General features: G+C 36.5%; 1 protein-coding gene across 5 annotated transcripts in view; it reads right to left on the reverse strand.

Annotated features, from left to right (window-relative positions):
* Positions 1-6,606: 6,606 nt before the first annotated feature.
* The window catches only part of PPP2R5E (protein phosphatase 2 regulatory subunit B'epsilon), an 81,707-nt gene continuing 64,469 nt past the window's right edge, over positions 6,607-23,844 (reverse strand). For 4 of the 5 annotated variants that reach the window (XM_074869010.1, XM_074869009.1, XM_074869014.1 and 1 more), the window contains 10 exons: positions 22,837-22,929; positions 18,188-18,318; positions 18,043-18,102; positions 17,295-17,403; positions 16,271-16,324; positions 16,123-16,173; positions 15,156-15,275; positions 13,914-14,041; positions 11,389-11,490; positions 6,607-8,800 (listed from right to left, as the gene is read on the reverse strand). In XM_074869010.1, coding sequence (XP_074725111.1) covers positions 8,701-8,800; positions 11,389-11,490; positions 13,914-14,041; positions 15,156-15,275; positions 16,123-16,173; positions 16,271-16,324; positions 17,295-17,403; positions 18,043-18,102; positions 18,188-18,318; positions 22,837-22,929 — 948 coding nt within the window. In that variant the 3' untranslated portion in view covers positions 6,607-8,700. The remainder of the gene's footprint in view (positions 8,801-11,388; positions 11,491-13,913; positions 14,042-15,155; positions 15,276-16,122; positions 16,174-16,270; positions 16,325-17,294; positions 17,404-18,042; positions 18,103-18,187; positions 18,319-22,836; positions 22,930-23,844) is intronic. The other variant, XM_074869012.1, reaches the window with a different exon arrangement.

Below are 23,844 nucleotides of genomic sequence, written 5' to 3' on the forward strand. Positions count from 1 at the left end.
ACTGTATACATTTCATTGCCAATGACTTGAAACTGGTTTGGTAATTTAGACTAGGAAAAGAGAAAGCAGTTTATTGATGGTGGATTTAGCAGGGATATAAATTATACTTGATGAAAAGGGGAGAAAAAAAAAAGGAGGGTGTGTCTTAACAGTCTAAATAATTTAGTTAATCTCTTTTCCTAGGCACTGAATTCATAAACGAAAGGGTAGACTCTGTACATACCTGATACCTGTTGCAAGATAGTGTGCTTCTGAACTTGAATGCTAGGGGCCCTTCTTGGTTTGGTCAAGTGTGAAGCACTTGATGTAAACCAGGGGACTGCTGTTGGAACAGCACTTCTCATAATCGAGGCAAGGAGCCTAATATCAGTTCACGGTAAAGTTTCCTAAGAAAATAAACTCTGTGTTATCATGTCACATGCACCTGACTGCTGGCAGTTCCCCTCTTCTCTCTGCAGCTTCTGTCCCAGTTAAGCTCAACTACGTGCCAGAGGAGTCAGTGCTTCAGACTTGGCTCCTATAAGCCGTACCTACAAAGGTGTACAGGAGAGGCACGGGAAGCCAAGCGTCGGTAGTTGTGCTGCTCCTAGAACAGCTCGATCTTTGTTACTAATGTGCATTTAGACTACATGGAAAGTTACTAACACACAGTCATTGCAACAAAACCAGATGAAAATTCAGAGAAAAAAGAAGTCCAAAAAGTTGAAAGATCATGGACTAAAATGCCACAGAACAACCAGCCACCTCTGCTCTCCCAAATTCTGACAAAAACCTGCAAACCAGCAAGAATTTTCACACGTGCTTGGCCTGTCTGAACTGTATTAGCAGAAGAATCAAAAAGGCTTACGCAGCCTGTGAGGATCTGATCTTTGCAGATATTGATCTCAGACATCCCTAAATTAAGGCATTGCATCTGTAGGAGCTTTGGGGGATAACTGGACATTGATTTCCATGCACCGAGGAGGGCATGAGGGAGGAACGTTGAAGGTTGTGCTGTAAGGGAGACTTACACGGACCTTCTCTGGAAGCACAGCTCTTGCTAGCAGCTCCTTTTTTCTCTCATTTGGCTTCTGTGTTGCACATATCCAAATTTACCGTCAGCAGAATTAGCTCTACAGCAAAAGAAAACAGAAATAGGTCAGGTGGGGGAATAAAAAGGGGAGGGAAAAAAATTATTCCCTGGATGATTTAATGTAAGCATTAGGGTGTCAAATCAAAGCCCTTATCTCCTAGATCTTTAGCTGTTCTGTTGCACTTATTGCAGAAGCATTTCTAAATATTGGAGCAAATTTATATATTTCAACGTTTTCAAAGTACTTTATCAACAAACTGAATAATCAAATAGCAATGGGATTTGAAGCAGGGGAAGGGTCTTTTACTGATTCATGTTGAAAATTTTAGGGGGATTTAATAGATTGAAGGTCATTACAGAAATAAAATTTCATCTGTAAAAAAACTTTAACACAGTTTCTGCTAAAGCAGAATTACATTGTGTTGTTCGGTGAGAACAAGGCTCCACAGGACCTCTCAAAAAAAATCCCAGTTCTTTAGCTAACCACATGGAAAGGCATTTGCTTGGATAAGGCTAAAATACCCCCTGGTCCACTGCCACCAATCCTGTGCCCCTTATAACAATTTTGAATGGAACAACAAATTTTACTTAAATTCAGTCCATGGCAAGCCTTCACGCTTCTGTTTGCAGAGCCTTGTTGCAGGAGGCTGGCATCACTCAGCAGCACAAGGAGAAAGGGGGGTGGTGTGGGGCACCACACTACAGTAGGAAATATTCTTTCCTTTGTATCCCTGAGAGTAATTTTAGTCTGGCCAGAATTGATGTTCACAATCTAGTGCATAATCACTAACCATGACAATTACTGTCTGATGAGTGTCATGGACAGCAAATAGCAATAATATCCCTTTGTGTTTGTGAAATAGTCTGTGGACTAATAAACTAATTACGACTGTCTGAATTCCACATTTCCTTGCTCCAGAAATCAAGGGTGTGTCTTGCCAAGTTTCAGTTTACACTGAGACCTATCATCTGCAGACTTTAGCCTGCTGCCTCCAAGATGCCTGAAATGGAAGACTATATAATGCAGATGCCCATCTTGGTTTGAGGCAGTTAAGTCTACAGCCGTTTTCCACTTACACACATTATCTGCATAGCCAAAGCAACACCTAGAAAAGCAGGGGAGTCATTGCACAGTCTTAGGGATGACAGATGAGCATAAGCTGTAGTCCTACTTGGTACTTTTTGCAGAATTCCTATCAAGATACCCAAAATTGAGCTGGACTGTTTGACCAGCTTGCTTACAACAGCTAAACCACATCCACTTCGCCAGAAGGTGAAGAATCAAAACTGACCCCCGCCTGCTCAGTTTGGAAAAGGTTTGCAGGTAACCTCTGCCTTTTGCTGCTGGAGGTCTGCACGCATCCTTGTACAAACGCAACGACTTTCCTTCCTTGCTGTCAGGGCAGTGACGTTTGAGCTTCCTTCTGCTTTGGCTGGCAGGTTGGCACATGCATCCCCAGTGCACCACGCCACCAGCCAGATGCTCTGTAAGTACTACCTCTAGGGTTGCTGCTTTCTCTGTCGGGGAAGTGGAGGGGCTTTGTACACAAGCAAAAACTTGCCCCAGGTGATGACAACGTAAGAATTTCAAAAACAAGATTCAGAATATCCCTTCCTCATTCCCTTTTTGGAAGACCTTCCCAGATTCAGGGATAAGGCAAGAGAAGTTCCCAGGCATTTCCAAGTGTGTATCAAAGGTATGAGCCACTGTCTAGCAATACAAAATATATACACTTCCTTAAATGATTGCAAGTTTGTCATCCTTCCTGAGTGATCCCTAACTTCTCACACCTTCAGTGATTTTGAGGGAGGGGGGGGAAGTACTGAATAGATAAAATGAATGGGGGAAAAAAACAAACTACAGAAAAATAAAGTTTCAGCACGACCATTTTTCATGTCATAGAGACTTCCAGAAAGGCCTGCAGTCACTACTCACAGTGGGTTAGTACACTTCCAAGGTATTTACTAACAAATTCAGGATATTCGCTTTGGCTTCAGCATTTAATCTTTAAAACCATAGATAGCTCCAAATTCATAATACAAGACCTTCTATCAGTTTCTAGTTTAATACTCAAGCTATTGCTTTATTGAATACAGACTTGGGAACAGCCTCTGCCTGCACACAAAACTACTTTTATATGCCACACATTCGTGACCTGGAGTCCAAACTTATTGTAAGATAAACTAGGTGCTCTGCTATTATATGAGAATTCCTGAGAAGGAAAGACAAAGATGAAAAAGCAATTATCATTACCAAAAGTAGGAAACTAATTTAAGTTTTTAATTCCAATCCTTTAAAGGTTGTTTTCTAACTTGCAAGTACTGAAGACAAATCCTACCCTGAAGGCCAACTTACTTCACGTTTTTTTTCTTTTTTTAAAAATCTTTGCAAAACACGTGCCTTGCAATAAGAAAGTAAAGAGACATGAGGTTGTTGAGTGATCTGAATATTGTCTTAGAAGTATTTAAGGAGATTTGCAATAATGAGCTCTTGTAACAAAGCACACAACATCCAACTGCTGAAAATTTAATTGGGAAAAAATCAAAATGGAAAGAATTTTTAAGAACTAGGCTACTGGAATAATTCATGTAGGAAACTGGCATTTTAAAATCAGATGTTTAATACATTTTGTCTCCAGTTTTACTACAGTGTATCTACCGTGCTTCTGCTAAAGCTGTTCACCAGCACTGCCCCTTACCAGGCTCTAGCTCTGGTTCTCTCCAGAGGGTGTTTCCCACGTACGTGATCGTCTTAAGCCTCTGTCCTCACTTCCACACTGCAAGGCACAGTAGCATGAGGACTGAAACAGCAGAATGATGCTATAAAAGAGCAAGTTCCTTCACCAGCTTCAAGGTGTAAGGCTCAAGGGGTTTCTAAAGCACACCGTGTGGATCTAATGCCCGTTTTCTGCATCCACTGCTCTTTACCTCCCTCACAGGCACGGTTGTGTGCAGTAGGAGGATGCTCATCATCATGAGAGGACCTTTAAAACAAAAAATACACTTAATGAAAACTAAGTGTTTACTACGGTAATTCTGGCAGAAACTTAAAATTACCACCTCACAGTTTGGGTGTTTTTTTGTTAGACAAGTATCCTTACATTTAATACGTGTGAATGGGTATCTGATCACTGGAAGTTCACAGTTGAAAACGTACATGAAGTTTAGACGGAAGGAGGTGGAAAAAAAAGCCAAGCACCTGGAAAACACTTCATTGCTTCTTTATTTAGATGCACCCACAGTACAGAGCCTCTTGAGCATGTGCAAAAGAGGAGGATTACACATTTATAGCTGGGAGCACCATTGAGTTTGAGTTTCTTTGATACCATTTTTAAGAAAGTAAACTATTTCCAAAGAATGACATTTGAATCCAAGATCTTAAGACCTGCTTGTACTTTATCCAGAGGTGGAAGGTATTTTTATTATTACTTTGATGTAGAGTAGAAGACATTTTCACAGTCTGGTTGGACCAGTCTATATATTTTCATATGCACCTTTTAATATATATAAAAAATGTTTCATTTTTCCCCCCTACCCACAGATAGTTAAATGCATCTAAGTTTAAAAACAGTAATGGACCAGAGCATTCCTATGGGGAAAAATGAACTTTTGCTGCCCTCTCCTGCTTAAACAATGAAATGCTAAAATATTAAGATCTATGAATCTAATGCTAACCTTCAAACAAAAAGCATGACAGGTCATTCGCTATACTACAATCAAAAATAGGACAACAACAAGAAATGTATCGATACTATTTATATTTGAAAACTCCTCATCGTTACATGAGGTTATGAATACAACATATTTACAGTAAGTGATCCAAATAACAAAAACTTGTATTCAGAGAGGTCATGATAAAAAGTGTATGCTTCTGTGGATGGGAAGCAACACTTGGATAAAAGTTTTCAATCAAAATCAGTTCCATTCTGTTTCGAGATACTATTTCATAGACTTCAAAACGAAAAACTGGTCTATACAAAATCTGCTGCACATATCAACTAGAAAAACTAATTCGTGGCTCACTACAGAGCTGCTAAGGGAAGCAGACGAGCCAAAATAAAAAAGCCAGATGTAAATAAAAACATTCTTCAATCTTGCGCATTGTCGCCTTTGTCTCATCTTAGGGCAACTGCTTTGGGATGACATTGTTACACAATTAAGAGAAAAGGCCATCTTTGTTCTCCAAGACAGAACTAAAAGCAAATTATTTCAGTTTTATTTGGGGGGATAAGAATCTAGTTTTTCCTCCTCACAAAATAATAAAGAGGTTTTTAAAGCTCCTAATGTGTTTTCCTTTCCACAAAGTGAGAGCGCCTGAGGCTGCACTTACGCATGTATAATCTAAGTACAGCTGCTGTATTTCTTACTCAAGCAATTCTTGGCTGTAACACCCTCTATTTTTCCATATATAGGAGGAGATAAAAAAATAAATTAAATCCTTTTATGTATGCTAACAAAACCAAGATTAAATTTACTGTAACCCTGCTAGTAAACACTCCAACGGCATTAGAATACTTTTATTTAAAGCATTCCAACCTTTGGAAGAAAAACAAAAAACACTCAAAAACAATGAAAGGAAAACAATAAGGAAGACTTGCAAGACGAAGAAAGCAATGTGTGCTCAATTTAAAGTATGAGTGGAACTTTACTTTTACAGTTGTTATATCCCCATGACCTGATCCAATGCCCTATTATTGAAAATGCAGCTCCTTCCTTTTACCAGAGAGCATTCCATCCTTTCTCCTGCAACCAATATGGTACAGGACACGAGTGACCACCCAACAACTTCTGCATGAGCAGTTAATAAAAACATTTACACAAATAAAGGTAGTTTCTGGAACTCAAGAAGCGAACAAAAGCAGAATTAAATAGACACACTGATCACACTTGGGCCCATATGCTGCCTTCTTCTTTGCCTACAACTCCAACTGATACCAATGGGAGCTCTGCAGAGCGGCAGGACATCACATTTGGATTGCGGCAGTGGATCCCGGGGGTACGGTGGTATCATTGTGGCAAGTGCTTCTTCACGTACATCACACAGTGCAACCTACTGTCGTTTCAGCCTTTTAGAGTCAAGTGACTAATATCACATCGTCTCATTCATTTTAAAGAAACATTCCTTCTCGGAAGTGATAAATCCTCTATAAACTTTAGATACTCCCCACTATCCCCACATCAGAGGTAACATCAGAGGTAACAAAATATTGCAACCCATCAGGTTCTCATCAGTTTTGTATGATCAATACCAGAATGTCATGTCAAAACCAAAAATAGTTATGAACAAACAACACTCACCTAAACTCTAAGTATAGGACAAGGTGCTTTTTCTGATTTCACATTGTGTTTTACTCCACCAGGTGGAAAACATTGATCTCTTTTCCTCCATTCTATCTCAGTTTTTCACAATTGAACATAGCCTTTGAGAATGAGTTTAAGTCCACCCTCTTGTAAAGCATGATCATTTCACACAGAAATCACACTAGCAAATATTTTTTGGTAACAGAAATAAAAGACTGTCAAAATCAATGGGCTAAGGGACATCATTTGTTATAAATTTATTTAATCTTCAGTATTTCAGCTTGCACCTTTGCTTCAGCACTTTAAAATAAAATGTTTCAACTATGACAGTAACTGCCTAATTTACATTGCGTCCCAGTCAGTGTTCTTAAAAGAAGCTCATACTAATTCCATTAAACCATGTTGTGTTTGGTGTTGCATATGACTAGTTCCACTTTTTTTCCCAGAATTAACAGTGTCAAGTTTTTACAAAATCGCTGAGTTTACAACATTTGCCTGCGCAGACCCAGGAGTACAAATTGTGACCTGATAATCCTGAAACAGTCAGTAGTCTAGGAGGGAATTCTTTTTTACCTCTTTTCCGTGCCTGAAAACAAGAAAACTTCAAATTCTACTGTATATTTAAATGGTAGGAAGAAAAATATACAAGCTTGTATTTATACTGTATTTCTATCAATGGCAACAGGTCATAAATTCATGTTTGCAACTATCACAAAGACTCATGAACACCAATTCAGTTTTATACTGTAAATACTGCTGGATTGATGGTTTAGGATTATCAATTCACTGTTGTCATATGTCTATAACAGTTCAAAAGCATCCTGGAGAAAAATCCTGAAACACATACCTTTCGGTATATAATAATGCAACTGCATTAGCTAAATATATACTGTACATAAGTCTTATCAGCATTTTACCTACCAAAGATGTAAGATTCCACTTTCAAATACAAAGCAGATAGCCAATAATGTATACTTATAATACAGCCCTCTTCTTTGTTTTTGTAATTTTTTTTTCTTTTGTTTTAAACAATTTGGTCACAATGCACCTTTGATATAAAAGCATTTTAAACTTTATTATTAATACTCAGAACATTAGGATTTCCAGAATTTTTTTCAGTAGCATTTGTAGAACCACTTTTGGTAACAAATACAGTAGTTAGGAATGAGCATCCAGATGAGAATGCAGAAGTATATTATCCAGAATCCTTTCCAGCTAAGACCATAGGGCTGGTACTGTGATGAGTAATAGTACTAGAACCACAAAAACACTATAGTATGTTTCTTAGAGGCTACATCCTCTTTTGCTGGAACACTTTATAAATACATATTAAAAAGTAAGGCAACAACTCCAAACAGTCCAAACTGCTATGTCAGCTCAATTTCCAATTAGATCCATGTCCACTGGAGATCAATTTCATGCTTGCACTGTTTAGCGTTTGTCTTTATTCTTTTGAAATGGTCCAATAAAAACATACTGTAATAATTTAGCAATTAGTATTTCTAAAACAACTCTGGTATGCGTGTCCAATGCCATATCACTAATACTGGTTAGGTTCTGAAGTCCAGGTTGTTACCGCTGCCCAATTTTAAAGGATTGTGGACCCTAATTTGGATTTGCAATAAATAGGTGCATGAATCCAAAGCTCCCTTTCCTACTATGTTTATCACCTACTTGTTTTTTTAACTCCTAACGTTCAAATTAAGGAAGCACCAGAGACAGCCTGGTACTAAAAACAATGCTCACACCAGTAAACAAAACTTTTATTCAGGACCTATGTTTTTCATGGCCCTGATCTGAATGGACATTCAACTTATGAAGATGTGCAAAGGGAAAAGAAGTCAAATTACAGTAAAGTTATCCAGAGAAGGAGGATGTTACACAAACTCATAAGGAAATGACAGTCTTTTTTCTCTTTTACTATAAATACACTTAACAGTTTAGCAGAAAGACAAGCTAAATTTTAAGATTGTTCACATTTGAAAGTTGTATTATACTCTCTGCTAACGATAAATAAGGAACAGGTCCTGACAATGGAATTTGACATCGCAATTTTCATCAACAGATCTTTGAAGACTGGATTTAAAGAAGGGTTAAAACAATTATTATGTTTGCAAAGTTCTGAGAAGTCCATCTGCTGTCCAAACTTTGGATTAAAGTCCTTATTTTTTTTCCTTTACTTAGAGACAGGTATATACAGTGCTGTTGTAATAATGAAACAAATGTGAAATCTACTGTAAAGTTGCACAATACAGAAAACTGTTGCTCCATCTTCTACTACATAAATGTGTGACTCCACAGGTTAATAATGCTGTTTTGTTTTTTTGTTAAGTTGGAATTATTCCATCACGTCTAAGACCTCTCTTTAATTCCAAATCCTCCAGTTTTTTCCACAGTTCTTCACGCTCTTTCTCTTTCTTCTTCTCACTGACAGATGAAATAAAACAAAGAGTTAGCAGGAGAAAAGACTGTAGAATACTTATGTTAAAAAATATATAGTTGCTATTAATTAGCAGCACTAATTTTGTTGAACACAACTGCAATTTTCCTAATGTGTTTTTTAATTTTTTTTCTTTTTTTTTTGCTTTTGATTTTTGTTACCTACATAAGTATCACTAAACAAGCAGTACAAAAAGAACATAAGCTGAACAAAGTGACAGTGTTCACAGACACTAATTTGTAATGCAGAAGAAAAAAATGCAGTGGACCTTTATTATGGAAGCAAATTGATTATAAAATTAACACTTCAGGGCTAACTTGCATTTAATTATTTTCATGTTTATTTATTTAAGCAAGGGATTTTTAAATCTTATAAATAACAGCCACTTTCCAGACCAAGCATTCCCTTATTCTTTTAGAATCACTGTTCTTACTTATATTGACTGGTGGCTTTCATATAGTTTAGGCACCGGTCAAGGGAAAGTTCAACCTACAAGACGAGCCTTTTGTTCAGTGATTACTCTTTTTCCTTACTGAATTCCTACGAGATCTATGTAGCATTTGCTTTAACAAGAGACTTTAATGGCTGATTTGATAAAATTAAACAGCTAACCTAACATTTACTTTACCTGCATTTTTTGCTAGCTAAATTTCCTGTCTCTGACATAGCTTACTTTGAATAAATCACGTTGATGCTGCAAAGTACAAAATGCTTTCAGTTTCTATTACATCACCTTGTAGTTTCAGATGAAATGGAAATCTAACAATTACAGAGATAGAGATTCTCTGCCAGTCACATCAGAGAATTCTTGGAAGATATTTCAGATTAGAAACATTCCTACATATCTTGATTCAGTCAAAGTACCAACATCTGGCTCATTTATTTGAAATTTTAATTTCCCAAGAGTATTTTAAACATATAAAAAGTACAAACAACTTTCAGACAAATCCCTGAAGAACAGGTAAAAAAAAAAAAGCATTGTCACCAGGAAGTATTTAAAATTAGATATAATAAGTGAAATAGTCTGACATTTTCAGGCTACTTACCAAATATTTATCTTCTAATCATTTTGAAATATATGCCTGTTTACCTAAAAGACTGTTACAGGATGATCACCTCATCCAACTTACCTACTTGACCTATCATAGTCATTATTACTGAACATACTTCTCCTCAAGCTTTTATTGATATCAAAGCTACCCTTTTGAAATGTGGTTATACTAAGATGTTACAGATTTTCTGTAAACATTAAGGTCAATGTAGCAGTTTATACATTCAGACGTTTACATGTTTTAAAATGTTAAGTATTAAATAAAAATAGTGAAATGGTTAGCACCAGCCTTGATAGGAGATATAACATCAGTAGGTGCAGAAAAATTCCTTGTGCAGTTCAGTCAGCCACCCATTATCCAGACACAGGGCATACTACTACAGTGTCTGGTCCTGTTAAGAGCAGAGTTCCTCATCTTAAGGGGCAAAGTGCAATTGCAAATAGATTTAAGTCACTGAGGTCCCTCAGTAAATGGCTGGATTAGATGACCAGTCATCTCTGCCTTTACTGCTTGAAAACCAGGCAGTGTTGTCTCAGCTGTCCCTATTGACTGAGCCTTATTTATCAACACCTATCTAGAATTCATCTAGCATCTTAATGCTGTAATAATGAACTAACCAGTTAATTGTATATTTTTTGCCTATAAAACTTTGTATTTTACAACAATGAAGCAGAACAAAACAACAGTATGACTCCAGTCACACAATTCAAAAAGTACGGCCTCCAAGAGCCTTTAGAGACTAGACTAACCTAACAAGGTCTGATAACATACAAAACCCTTTGCTTTGCTTGGGAGAACCCTGAGTCACAGAAAAGGTATGACTTAAGTTGCAAAATGTTCAGAGTTGCTGAAGTTTCCTCATTTTTAAAACCTGACGCTTTGGATAAGCTGAAACTTTTGAGAAAAGATGTTGCACTATAATTGGAAAATTAAGATCAAGGGAAACAGGAGAAAAGACAGAAAGCAATTTACTAGGGTGCAACTAATGATCGTATGAGTGGTGTATCTAAAGGATTCTGCATGCTAGGACTCAGATACAGCAAGACCTCTGAATAAGAAATGAAAGAATTGAGGGATACCTCTCTGCTTTAAGACCACATCTAGCCTACGAACAGTAGTTTGGAAAATCAGATCTTAGGGTTTTCACTCATGTCTCTTTCCCAACCTCACTGTAACTTTTTTGAAGTCTTTAAGCAAAGTGTTATCTTTAAACCCCTGTTTTTCTTTTATTATTGAAGGTCTTAATACATTTAAGTCTTTTGGAATGAAGAGCCAAAAGGAATTCCGTGAGGAATGTGGATTCCCAAGCAAGGCAATGGATACTGTATTTCATAACAGGTAAAGAACAACCTGTACGTGATATTATCTGACATCTCACAAGGAGAAGGCTAAAGAGCATGCAAGGGGACAAATGGAGCATTGTGTCTATTACGTGTGAGATTATGCAATTGCATCTGAGTGTAAGGGAAAAACTAAACAGCGGGCCTTATGCACAGCTGACAAAAAAAGCTTTAAAAAGTTACCGCTGACGATCTGACTTGTAAGTGGCTGTCAGCTCGTCAAACATGGTGCTGTTCATTTCCATAAATGCCTTCAACACATTGTAGACTAAAGCCACAATAGCCCTGTGAAACATTAAGAAAGAAAAAAAGAAAGGAATCTATTAGTTTTGGGTGAAATCAAACACAAAATAAAAGTGTCTTCTCTTACCAGCATTTCTGCGACCAGTTCTGCTCTTGCAAGTATGATAATGTAAATTCTTTGATTTCTGTGAAACTACTTTTGATTAACATATATACAGGTGCAAATCAGCTTTCATGTCTCTGCTGACTACTTAAATGGAGCAAACCAAAACTCTAGGGTAAAAGGTAACAACAGAAAGATACTACATATAACTACAAACTCATGCTGCGGGGCAATTCTGAATGCAACTCCAGGGATTCAAATCATCAATGCTGGCAGAAAGAATAGATTTGTACACGAAATTGGAGTGATTCATATTTCCTTATGATTTTCCTATGAAGCTGAATATTCAGTGCACCTATGCAAAATACAAGGCAGTGTTTCAAGAGTCATTTCCTTGTACTCATACATTTCATATTCATTTTCACTTTGGTACAGCAAAAAACTCTTACAAAAACCCACAAATCCTTCACATGAATGCTGCAGTATCTGTGTAAAACTCTGTGTGTGTATACATATATATATAAAAAATAAAAATGCTATATTTTATATATATAAAAATATATAGTATCTGTATCTCTATCTCTCTCTGACCTCTGCCTACTTTGCTCATTGCTGTTCCAGACCTTACACAAGAACCAATACACCACTGCTTATTTGAATTTGAGTTGCTTAATTGCATAAAACATGACAGGCATGATCTGTTCATACAGGAAGAAATTATGTATAATAATAATTTCAAAAAGGCTTCAAAGGCATTCTGTCCCACAAAAGTTCAAAAAAGGTAGAATCAGTTTATTCTTTTACACCATCTGACTAGATAACTAATTAAAATATACTAGAATTTCCAAAGGAAAATGGGTCTGCCAATAGTCTGATTATCTAGAGGTCAAAATTCCTTTCTGGCAGAGTTGAAGATAAAGAAACAACAAAGCAACTGAAAAGGAAGAAGGGAAAGAAACAAGTCTAAAAAACTTTCAAAGAATTTGGAATAGGTTATCAATCGAGAGATCCCAGTCCTGGTCCACTACTGTGGTTGTCATATTCAGACATGGGGTTGCTTAAGAAACCGCTCTTCAGCCAGGAGGCAGTGAATCGACATTACAGGTGCCGGGAACCTCTGGAGCTAACCTACATAGCAGACAAACTATGTGCCATTTCCCACGCACCCCTGTCTACCATTCACCTCTTTCAATAAGCTTTTATTTTTGCTGCCTACATTTTTAAATGTTCATAGAAATATAAAAATTCTTTAAAAACCTTCATTATTTTACATGTATCTTACACCTGGCTTGTGTGTCAAAGGTACAAAATTCCTGCAGGTATGAAAACTCTGCGAACTGGGATACTAGAATACTCTCATTACCAGAAGCAACCCAGTGCATAGTATAAAGGGTTGGCAGGGGCACGGGCAGGTTGGAGACTGGTAATGTAGTACTATGCTATGGACAGTGTCTTTTTGTGACCAGTGTTAGCTACAGAAGCTTTCCAGTAGCATTAGATTCATCCTATAAGCACACAAACTTGAGAGTTTGGGTAGGTACAGAACAAAAAGATTAATGTTTCAAAAGATGAAATATTTTACAAATACTTTAGAGTAAGAACTTAAAGCAACTGGGACCTGAACTCATTAAAAATACCAGGTTTACTAAACAGTAATCATCTTGACTTAGAAAAACTTTTCAACTGAAGTGTAGAATACATGGCATCTAACTGTAATAGTATTTTTCATTAAAACACTTTCTACTAGGTCATTCAGTTTAAAAATAAAAATGCCCAATTAACAGGACATCGATATGAAGTAACTGCTCTATTACCGTGTGTAATAGAGAACAGCTGTATTTAAATAAATTTAGAAAAAAAAACCCAACCTAAGAATATACTGATGTCTATATGCTTCATAGATGTTTAGAAATATGCCAGTACCAGAGATCTACCAGATGTATCAGTATCATCCATGATACAGCCACAAAGTTTTATTAATGCCAAGCGATACTATTCTAGACAATTTACGATCAGGCTGAAGACGTTAACCGGGTTATAAAAAACTGTGTAGGAGAAACGCTTGATGAGCAACACTTTTTCTTCAATAACAATGTAACATCTAATTTCTCTTTTTTCCAACTCCTGAGAAGGTCTATTTTTATCCCTAAGGTACTGATTTTTGCACACATACCAGTTAATTAAAAACATTTTGAGACAAGCTCAAGTACAGACTAATTTATTATGGCATTAATGGAGTTGCATCTGCTCATGCCAGCTTTGAATCTGGATCTCTCCCATTCAGATGTTCTTCAGCAGACATTCCCCAAGTTTATCAGTGCTATGTCAAATGGTAAGATAAAGTGTAATGGCAAAAACTTACGGATTCCAGTGCTCTTTAGAAATCCTATAAAGGCTGGAAAACATGATGGGAAGTATAACATTTGAATTCTCCTCTATCAAACTCATGATGTATTCGTTATTCCAATAATACAGCGCTCTTTCAGCCACCTTTGAGTCAAAGGAATAAAATATTAACAGGAATTTAGATACCTATAATTTTGTCATTTTCTGAAGGAAAAACAAATCACAGAGAAATTTCACACGGATCAATTAACAGGAATCATTAACTTTGGAATTAAAATTCTACTTTAATCAGTAGCATAACATGCATTAATGGAATTAAGTTTTTATCCTATAATTCAGATCCCTCAGCATCCACTCTCTTCCCCTGAGTGATACGTTGTTACTCACTGAAGACCAGGTGCAGACGCTGCATTAATGCTGCAGCTGTGGAGGGGACGGGAGAGCAGACAGACTTCCCATCGCCCCTTTCCCTCAATCCTGTGACTGCAGTCAGAAGGAAGAGAGCAGTGCTGGGATACTGGAGGAAGGAGACAGGGAAAGGCCCAGTAGCTGGGCTGAACAAGGGGGGAGAAATTTTAAGTGTGGGAAGGTACCAATGACAATAATCACCCTGGGGAAGAGATATGCGGGTAGGAGGGAAAACACTGATCTAAATTACGCTAAAAACAAATGCAGTCCAAGGAAGAGCCTAAAACACATCTGCCTTTGTGTCAGAATAGGTCACCTAGCTTAATACAGAGACACTACAGGCCATCAATCCTATCTCCTCTTCACATATGATTCAACTTAAATTCTATTCATTACCCTTCTTCCTGTTACGTGATGTGAAGAAAACAGGCTATGGGTTCTATCACCTCTAACCAGACACCTCCTTGCAGAAGGAAGTAGGAAAACAAGAATGCTGCACAATACTGCACTAGAAAAGGGAGCAAATACATCCCATGTGGTCTACCAGTCTGAAGGCCACATGGTGAGTACCCATCATCTACAGTCAGAAGGGCTCAAAGTCTGCTTGGATACAGTTTAAGGCCTTATGTGGCTCAAGAATGGCAAGGTCTGTGCTGCAATCCAACGCACATCTAACAAGTTATTCATGGAACTCAGAACCAAACTTCCACTGCAACATACCCTCTCTTCCATCAAAATCCAGAAGACAAATATTTAACACGTAACATAAAGTAATAGTTACATTTGGGGAGTGTTATGTTTGAAATTGAGACAATACATTCCTATACAAACAATAACCTCTACTACTGACCTGAAAATGAGGGCTAGAAACACACTTGGCAATTTGTTTAAACAAGGGTTCCTGGATTTTGACAAATTGTGATGGTTCGATTACATCCAAGATTTCCTCCAGCTCTCCTAGGAACATGACCTAAAGACAGGGAAGGAAGCATTGAATATAAAAATCTCTGAATCATCTTGATCAGCAAAATGAATGCTGGTAACCCTCCAATTCCACCACTTCAGGGAGAAATGGAAGCCTCACTAGCTCAGCGAGATCCTCTCTCAAAAAACGTGATCACTTCTACCTTTAGCAGCTTCTGGATTTGGTCTCTTAAAAGACAGAAGATGAGTGTGTGCAAATACTGTATTTACAACAAAATTCAGAACTGCACCAGTATATCCATGCTGAAAACCTAGCCTCATACAGAATTTGACCATGGCTTAAACTTTGTTAACTAAGGAGAGTGTCTTAATTTTACCTTATTTTTGGAAGCAATATTCAAAATAACTGTTTTGCTGTGTCACAAATTCTCATTAGAGAAACTAAGATTTGCATCAAGAATTTGAAATAAAAATGCAAAGCTCTAACTGCATCTTTTACATACTTAGGAGGTAAACGCCAGACAATAAAATATCTTTCATCCTCCCTGGAAAAATACTATCCTCACTTACAAACAATTCCAAATCTAACAGAGTTTTCCAATGTATCCTCAACTATGTTTATTTTCTTTATTTTTCTAAAGCAAAAAGAAATTGTCTGCAGAAGAACTAGTGCTTATTTTGTGAATAGAAACCATGGTTATCAAACTTTTCTCTTCATAGTCAAAACTGTTTGAAAAATCAGAATTCAACTATGGAAAAATCACCTACAAGAATCAATACCACGATCCACCACAGCATGTGCTATCTACCTAGAAATATCTAAAGATACTCTGTCTATTATACTGTAGACCAAAATAATTCTTATGTTTTGTTAATTCTAGCATATCACTTACCTCCTTCTGACTGCAGGTTTTTGGCCAGAATTTCATTAAACCTCTAATGACCTAAATTATAAGCACAAAAAGTTAGATTTGTTACTTTTCTCTCAACAGGGTAAGTAGTTTATGATGAAAAAAAAAAAAGTATGAAAGAGATATTTACCGGTTCTGTGAGTGAGGGGTCTTTCTCCAGAAACTGTACTATGCAATACGCCAGCTGTGAAGCAGTAAAGATTTAAGAAAATGAAGTTAGAACGTTTCTATAAAGAAACCACAAAGAAACAATTTTTTAAAAAAGACTCAAGGCAAGATGCTATACAGTTTTCTCAAATTGCATCCAATTTTAAACTGAGATACATAGTTTGCACTGAGCAAATCCACTCAAAATTCAGTTTATAAGAAACAACAGAGTACATTACCAAAAAAAATTAGGGTGACAAAGTATCATATACAATAAAAATCAGAGCAACTTCGAATTCTAAATACAGTCTTACGACCAATGTTTTGGAGCTTCTGCTACTGTCTGAAACTGCATCTTTTTACACTTTTCCTACATTGGCAAAATCATGAAAAATCTTGTAAGACGAGCCAACACAGCTAAAACCTGGAGGAACATATTTAGAAAGCATAGCTTTATCAGCAAAAGAAAGACTGCACTATCTGAAAATCAGAGAGAAAGGCAACAGGTATCACTTATTACACCATGAAAGCTGAATGTATGGAAAGATATATGAGAGCATAAATGCATAATTAAGAAATCTGTGAGGGAGAATGTTAAAGATCACACAAAAAGGTGGGTATTAGTATTCAGAAAGTTGCCAGGGTGAAGAAGAGCCTTGACAGCACAAGACTAAGGAAACCCAAACATCCTCTTGGGAGAGGGAATGGGAAAGGCAAACTTGTGAGAATGAGAAAACAGGAGAGAGGAAAACCTAGAGAGAGTTTAACTACTAAACAAAATCCCCAAAATATTACAGATGTATGTTACACTTTTAATTATCTAATCAGAACAGAAGACATTTATCATGTAAAGCACATTAAATTAATTTTTTAAAAATCTATTGCATTTTTTCCACATTTCAAAACTATCCCCCTACCTTTTATGTACTATGCAATTATATTTCCAAAGCAACCATAAAAAAAACCCATCATTCTAACTGAGCAGAAAGTATTTTATTAATTTATACCTGTGCATGGAAGAGTGATAAACTCCTGACAGTATGTAAAGGGATCAGCACCTTCACCAGAAACTGTTTATGCTCTGCCTTAAGAGGTAAAGCAAAACCATTGATAATACTAGAAAACAGAAGAGAAATATCTGTTAGTGTTATCATCCCAGAAAACATTCTTGAGGTCTGAACAAGCACTTTCTAGATTAAAATAATTTAGCAGTCAGCACCTGTTTACAAATAGTAGGCTCATGCCATTTGTAAACAGGTGCTGACTTTTGTCCTGCTTTATATTAGCAGTGCAGTACATATCTATGTAGCAGTTCTGCTCTGACTTAGGAATAATCACATCAACAGCTGCACAAACCTGTTGCCAAACAGATAAGACCTTGTCTATGTGGTCTGTAAACTCACATAAGCAAGGTGTTCTTGAGTAATTAACTTGCCAGAATTAGATTTACTCAAAATATTCACACTGATAGTGTGCTCAAAAAAAATTCCGCAGCATGTAAGGATGAAGTGCAAAATTTAACACACACATACACACAAACAAAATCAATCCAACACTTTTTGGCTGTAACTTGCATCCAGTTATATACTTTTGGCAAAGATGTGACAGAGATTTACACAGGGGCTTAAAGATGAGCATGTGTGCACATCTGTTTTCAGCATCAGGGCTTATAGTAATACTTCTTCCGAATCCAAGGCTATTCTGACGTGTCCAGAAGGGAAGTTTGAGATACATAATAAAGAAAGACTCGTTTACCTTCCTAAAATTTCCAACAGTTCAGCTACGCCATTGAAGTGTTCAGTTTCATAAACAAATCTAAAAAAAAGAAGAGTTAAATATAAGTAATATATCAGTTTCCTAAAATGTTCGTAAGTGAAAAGTACCTTCTTCCACAACTTACCGTAGAAAAATATTATTAATCTGTTTTCGGATAAATGCTCTAAGACCCAGAAACTTGCCATAAATTCTGTGCAAGACTGTTTTTAGGTAGTCTCGTTCTCGAGGGTCTTCGCTGTCAAACAGCTCCAACAGCTGTGTTTAAAGGAAAAAGAGAACTGAAGCAGTAGACATTTGACAAATATGACACAGAGACTCCTATATAAAAGTTAAATTCATGAAAGCACACGCATGTAAGAATGTGATATCCATTCTTACAAGGTATAGAAATACACTATTAAAAAATCTGTTGTAACCCCAGTACAATATCACGGAACTCAGTTTATTAAGTTCCACTTCTGACATAACAAAACTTTGGAAATCTTCAAACAACTAATAAACTTTTGATTAACTAGCTCCAAAATGCTGCCTTCCTTCTCCCCAAAAATAAATAAAATAATTCTTAAATGCCATCATATCTACAAAATAAGACAGTTTGCCTCTTACCATCCACCATTCCTTCACTCTGCAGAACTAAAAGATCCTCATTTGCTCTATTTTGTTCCCACAACATTGTGTCAAGGTCACATTTTTCTAATTGCCTGTAATTTATATTATGAGCTTGTAAGCCTTCCTAGTGACCGCATGGCCTTCACACTGTGGAAAGACTCAACAGTGAAGTCTATGCCAGTACTCAATCTGCTGTTACAGGATCTCCACCAATTGACACAAATCAAAGCATTGGGGGAATTAATCCTCCAGGATGAACAAAATGGTAGCTTCAATATCCAATTTAGAAAAACAAATGAAAAAAACCCAAACAAAGCAAAAACACACACACACACAAAAACCCCACCCCACCTCCAGAAAACCTACCTTTACTAAGTAACTCTTCTCTTATTTGAGATTTTAAAACAGCAAAATGATTATGTGGTACTCAGTCAACAGAGAATGCCATCCAGTGTCTTGCACTGTACAAAATATATCCCAAAACACTGACACCTGAAGATGCCTCTAAGAATCGAGGCATGAAATGAGCAGTGGCAATACCACCTAGATCTTTGTTCTATTCCCCTTGAATCCTCTACTACAAAAGTATGAGCTTCCCCTTACCCCTTCAACTTTTTTGACACCACAACATTGGCTATTCTGGCGGACATTTGGAATAAGTTAGAAGGTAAATTTTATTTAAAACCAAACCAAACCAACCAACCAACAAACCCCAAATACCCCACCCTAACCCCAAAGGCACAGATAATAGGATGTTTAAGGTAGCAGTCATAAGCAACCAGTATATCTCTTGCATGAAAAAGAAATTGTCAACCAGTACCTGTCTTGCAAGAGAAATTAAGACAATTTGCCAAAGAGGTGTTACAAATGTGTAAGATGTTGTCAGGAAATTATTGCAGGAACGGCAGAAAACAAAATTATTTTGAATTCACAAATAGATGAATTATAAATACCTATCATAAGTAGATATGTCAGTGTATGTATACCACCTGATCTCTGGTAAACTGCTACACAACTTCGAGAAGGTGAAAAAAGACAGAAAAATATGATTTAAAGTTGTTAAGGTATCTGGGATTTTGCTTTCTAACATCCAGGTTTAGGACTGATGTACATATTCTTTTTGATTGTTTTGGATGTTTCTGTAGCTTGTAATGAGAACCCACCTTCTTTTCCTTGCAGTAAGAATCTGCGGTGGGAATTCCATGAGGAAACGATGAGGTTTTTCAGCTGCCCTCCAGAGGTTATAAACACATTGCTTCATTCAATTAGCCCTTCAGTTAAGTAAAGTCACCTCATCCTTCCCCACATAGCAAATTTCACCCAAAGATAGCAAACAGCTGGAAACACTAATGTTTTTAATTTTCTTATTGGATTGCTTTTAAGAGCAAAATATTTTTATTTCCAGTCCTCTCATACAGATCTTCTGTGGAAACATTGCTGAACTAAGACTAATTATTTTAGTATGTCCAATTTGTTATCAGGTTTCAACAATAAAATCTTATTTTTATGGATAAGCTGCAAGACTTCCATAATTTACGTGGCTATTCTGACACTAAACATAGAAAAGGGAAATAAATTTTCCAAAATAGCAACCTACATAACACAGACACTTGTGGATATATTTGAATAGTATGTCTCTTAGCAACCACTGCCAACCATTTCAGACTGTATATAAGCAGGCTTCAGAAATGAACAGTTACACTGTTAAGTACAGCATTTTATCAAAACATACAGCTGCAAGCCAGAAACACATCTATATTCAAATAACAAAAGGAAAAAGCAAGCAAACAAGAAAAAGCTTGAAAAATGCCCATTAAAAGAACTGTATCATTTTTTCATACAGGCATTCTTACTGCCAAGAAACACTTCATTAAAGACACTCAAATTAAAAAAAAAAAAACAAAACACAATTTAATTTAGAAAGAAAGTTGATTTCAAAGACTTGTCACACGTGTTGTCAGTGTCATAAAACACCAAATATGCTTAATGTTCTTAAAACTCAAATTGATTTTCCTATGTAAGTGATCTGCAGTCACAGATTCTTAGGAGTTACTCTAGAGGCACAACAAATAGAATAAGAAGTGGAAGAACACCCCAGTTCCTACAGGCTAAACACAAACACTTATACACACCGAAACATATCTACTTGCATGTATATGTAAGGCTCAACAGAAATTTTAATAGAAAAATGTGAATATTAAATTGACACACTGTATATAGCAATACATAGAAACACATCATCTAACCATGTGGCAAGAACTTATGAATTCTTAGAATTCTTTTGAACACTTAGTTGTTGTATTGTACGTTTTCAGATATGTAGGTTTTAAAAATCTCTATTTCCCTCTTTCAGTAGTTACCATTCTTTCATTTAGTAGATTTAATAAAGACTTAACAGGATTAAATAAACAAATAAATAAAAATCACTGCTTTAGACCCATTCTCCTGTGCCAAACTGTAACAGGTTTGAACGCCTTGAGAGGGCGTGAGTGGGATGCTGCCAGTCATGACCAAGTTCAGCAGCATGTAATAGGAACATCTAGGAATTATTTTCTCTACATTTTGAAGTAGAACACAAGTGTTGCTTCTAATGCAATTCTGCTATATCTAAAGAAAATAAAATCAGTTTGAAAAAACTGTCAAGAGTGATTAGTGCCCATGCACGTTTTTATATCTCCACCAGGTAGTGGATGATCGTATTGGTGCAAACCTTGTTCAAATCAGTATTTAGAAGAACAAAAAGGAAACTTTACCATAGAGGTTTGATTCAGATGAAAAACGCTCTTGTATTTAGAAGATGGATAAAATAAAAACAGAAGTATATCCCATTGCTTTTGCAGAGTGAAGAAAGTCTTGTGATATTAAGAAGGAAACCAAGGTCTCTTCTTTGAATCTTTGAATTTAAGCATAGAAATTGCTCTCTTTGCTTTGTTTTTCAGTTATTCTTTATACAAATAACATACAAAGACAGTAAAAGTATTATTTTTATTGCCTGAGCACTACAGGGGGAAAAAAAGAGGTCCATGACAAAGGGGTGAGAGAAAGGTCTTCAGGAATGCTGAGTATCTCCTGCCACTTCTAGTTCGGCTTTTACTCAAGTCTCAGCCCCCAAGGAAATTCCCTTTTCTAACTAAGTAGGAATCTTTCTAAATTTCCCTGATTTCAAAAGCAAGCTATAGACCGCATTAACCGCAAAGTTCTTTCTGTCTTTGCAGTTATACAAAAATTCACGATGGGAACAGAAAACACAAGACAGGCCTATTCCCGAAAGGTGAAGACAAAAGTCCTGTCTGTGGAGTTTTCTGGCTTATCCCAGAAAACATCTTCCTTCAGCCTTATCTGTTCTGGCGTCTGTCAAGGCCTGGATGAAAACTCCTCAGCAGAGAAGACCAAGTACTGTAGTTTCCAGTGAAATAACAAAGCACACAAGAAGCCTAGCTTGTACACAGGGAGGAGAAAGATGAAATACATGTAAAATATGTGGCTACCAGCTGACTGAGTGACAGAGGCCATCTCTTCCATTTAGCCAGAACAATGGCAAGCAAACTACAAAAATAAAGCTACCCGTTCCTTGCCAATGTTGTTTATTATTGATGTTCCTCCTTTTTCCATGCTTTTAATAGAGCTTGAACTTTATATGGCCTGTTGAATTACTTTCTCCCCGACCACTGTTTTCAGTACTGTGCTGGGAATAGGTTTGTTAATGAACTTCTGCCCCTGTTGCCAGCTCTCCAGCAGAGATAGAAGGGAAAAATATTCTCCCCTTCCAACAGAAATATTTTAACAGTATCAAGACACTTTAAAACTGGTGTTTAAGTAGTCTCTCTAGATAGCAGCATTTTTAGACTACTTGACAGTAAACCTTTCATTTTTCAACAGTTACTGTTTCAGCTCTCTCTCATAACCAGTAATCAAGTATTTTGACTAAGGTATCAAAACTGGAACCAAACCAACTATTTTATATATCTATAGCAACAGAGACTGACATATAAACACACACACATATTTTCCCTACCTCCACAGATTGAAACTTTCATTGTATATGCTTGTTTAGCCTTTTTCTGTTGCAAATAAAGTTACACTTCCAAATTCTAAACAAAATCTTTTTAGAGAAATTTTTTTTCAAAAGCAAAATGAAGCTTTAGAGAAAACAGATCAGCTTACCTGCAATACAAATTTCTGATCTATGTACTTTTTGGCAATGCTGGGCTGAAATTCTTGGCTTTCCAAAAATCGTATGAAAAACTCATATACAAGCTGCAAAAGAAAAAAAAATATTGATGGTTTAGTTTATGACTTGCTTCCTCTTTATATTTTTAAGTATTTCCCTAAATTCTTTTGCTAGAAAATAAAATACTTATTTTTTCACAGAGGAAAAGATTTTTTAAAATGAAAAATATCTTTCTCCTTTATCAAGTTGCTACCTTAGAATTAATTAAATGAGCTTTTTAAGTTAGTTTTTTTTATTTAACTCCAGTCAAAGATACTCCACCACCAAGAACAGGCACTGCCATCACGTAATGCTTGTTATCATCTTGCAAAGCTTCCTAGAGTAATTGGAAAGCACATTTAAACCGCCCTCTGAACTGCTGAAGTCACATCAAATACAGACATTACAATTTTGAAAGGGCTGGTAAAACAGTTAGAAATATTTAAATTAAATTAGAAACTGCTTAGAGTAGCATTCTACTACAACTTGAAACACAGAAGAAGAATACAAACCGGATTTTATTCAGAAGTTCCTAACTTACTGCAAAGATTAGCCTCAGGGCTGGAGAAAACCTGCTTACTTTCATGCAATTTCATCCCCACCTAAACTAATCAGTGGGACAGCGACAGACTTCATTTAGTGGAGAAAAAAAAAGTACAAAAAACAGGCAAAAAGGAAGTGAAGTGAAACAGGGACTACTGTGGCTTCAAAAGACAGCAACTCTAACCCGTCACTGATCAGATAAGCTACCAGCTAGTAACTCTCCTTGCTGAAGGAGAGCAGCCATTGAACATTTTTTCCTTTCTGACTTCAGTGAGTATGAATATTGATACTGAAAGGAGAAAGGAAGCTAAAAACTACATTTTAAAATAATTTTAAACTTTTCCATGAAAACACCAATACGGTGCAATTCTGCTGCTGACGCTTTATGTCAAGCGTTCTCTTGACTTCTAAAAGGAAGC

This window comes from Strix uralensis, chromosome 4 (assembly GCF_047716275.1).
Source record: "Strix uralensis isolate ZFMK-TIS-50842 chromosome 4, bStrUra1, whole genome shotgun sequence".
Taxonomy (NCBI): domain Eukaryota; kingdom Metazoa; phylum Chordata; class Aves; order Strigiformes; family Strigidae; genus Strix; species Strix uralensis.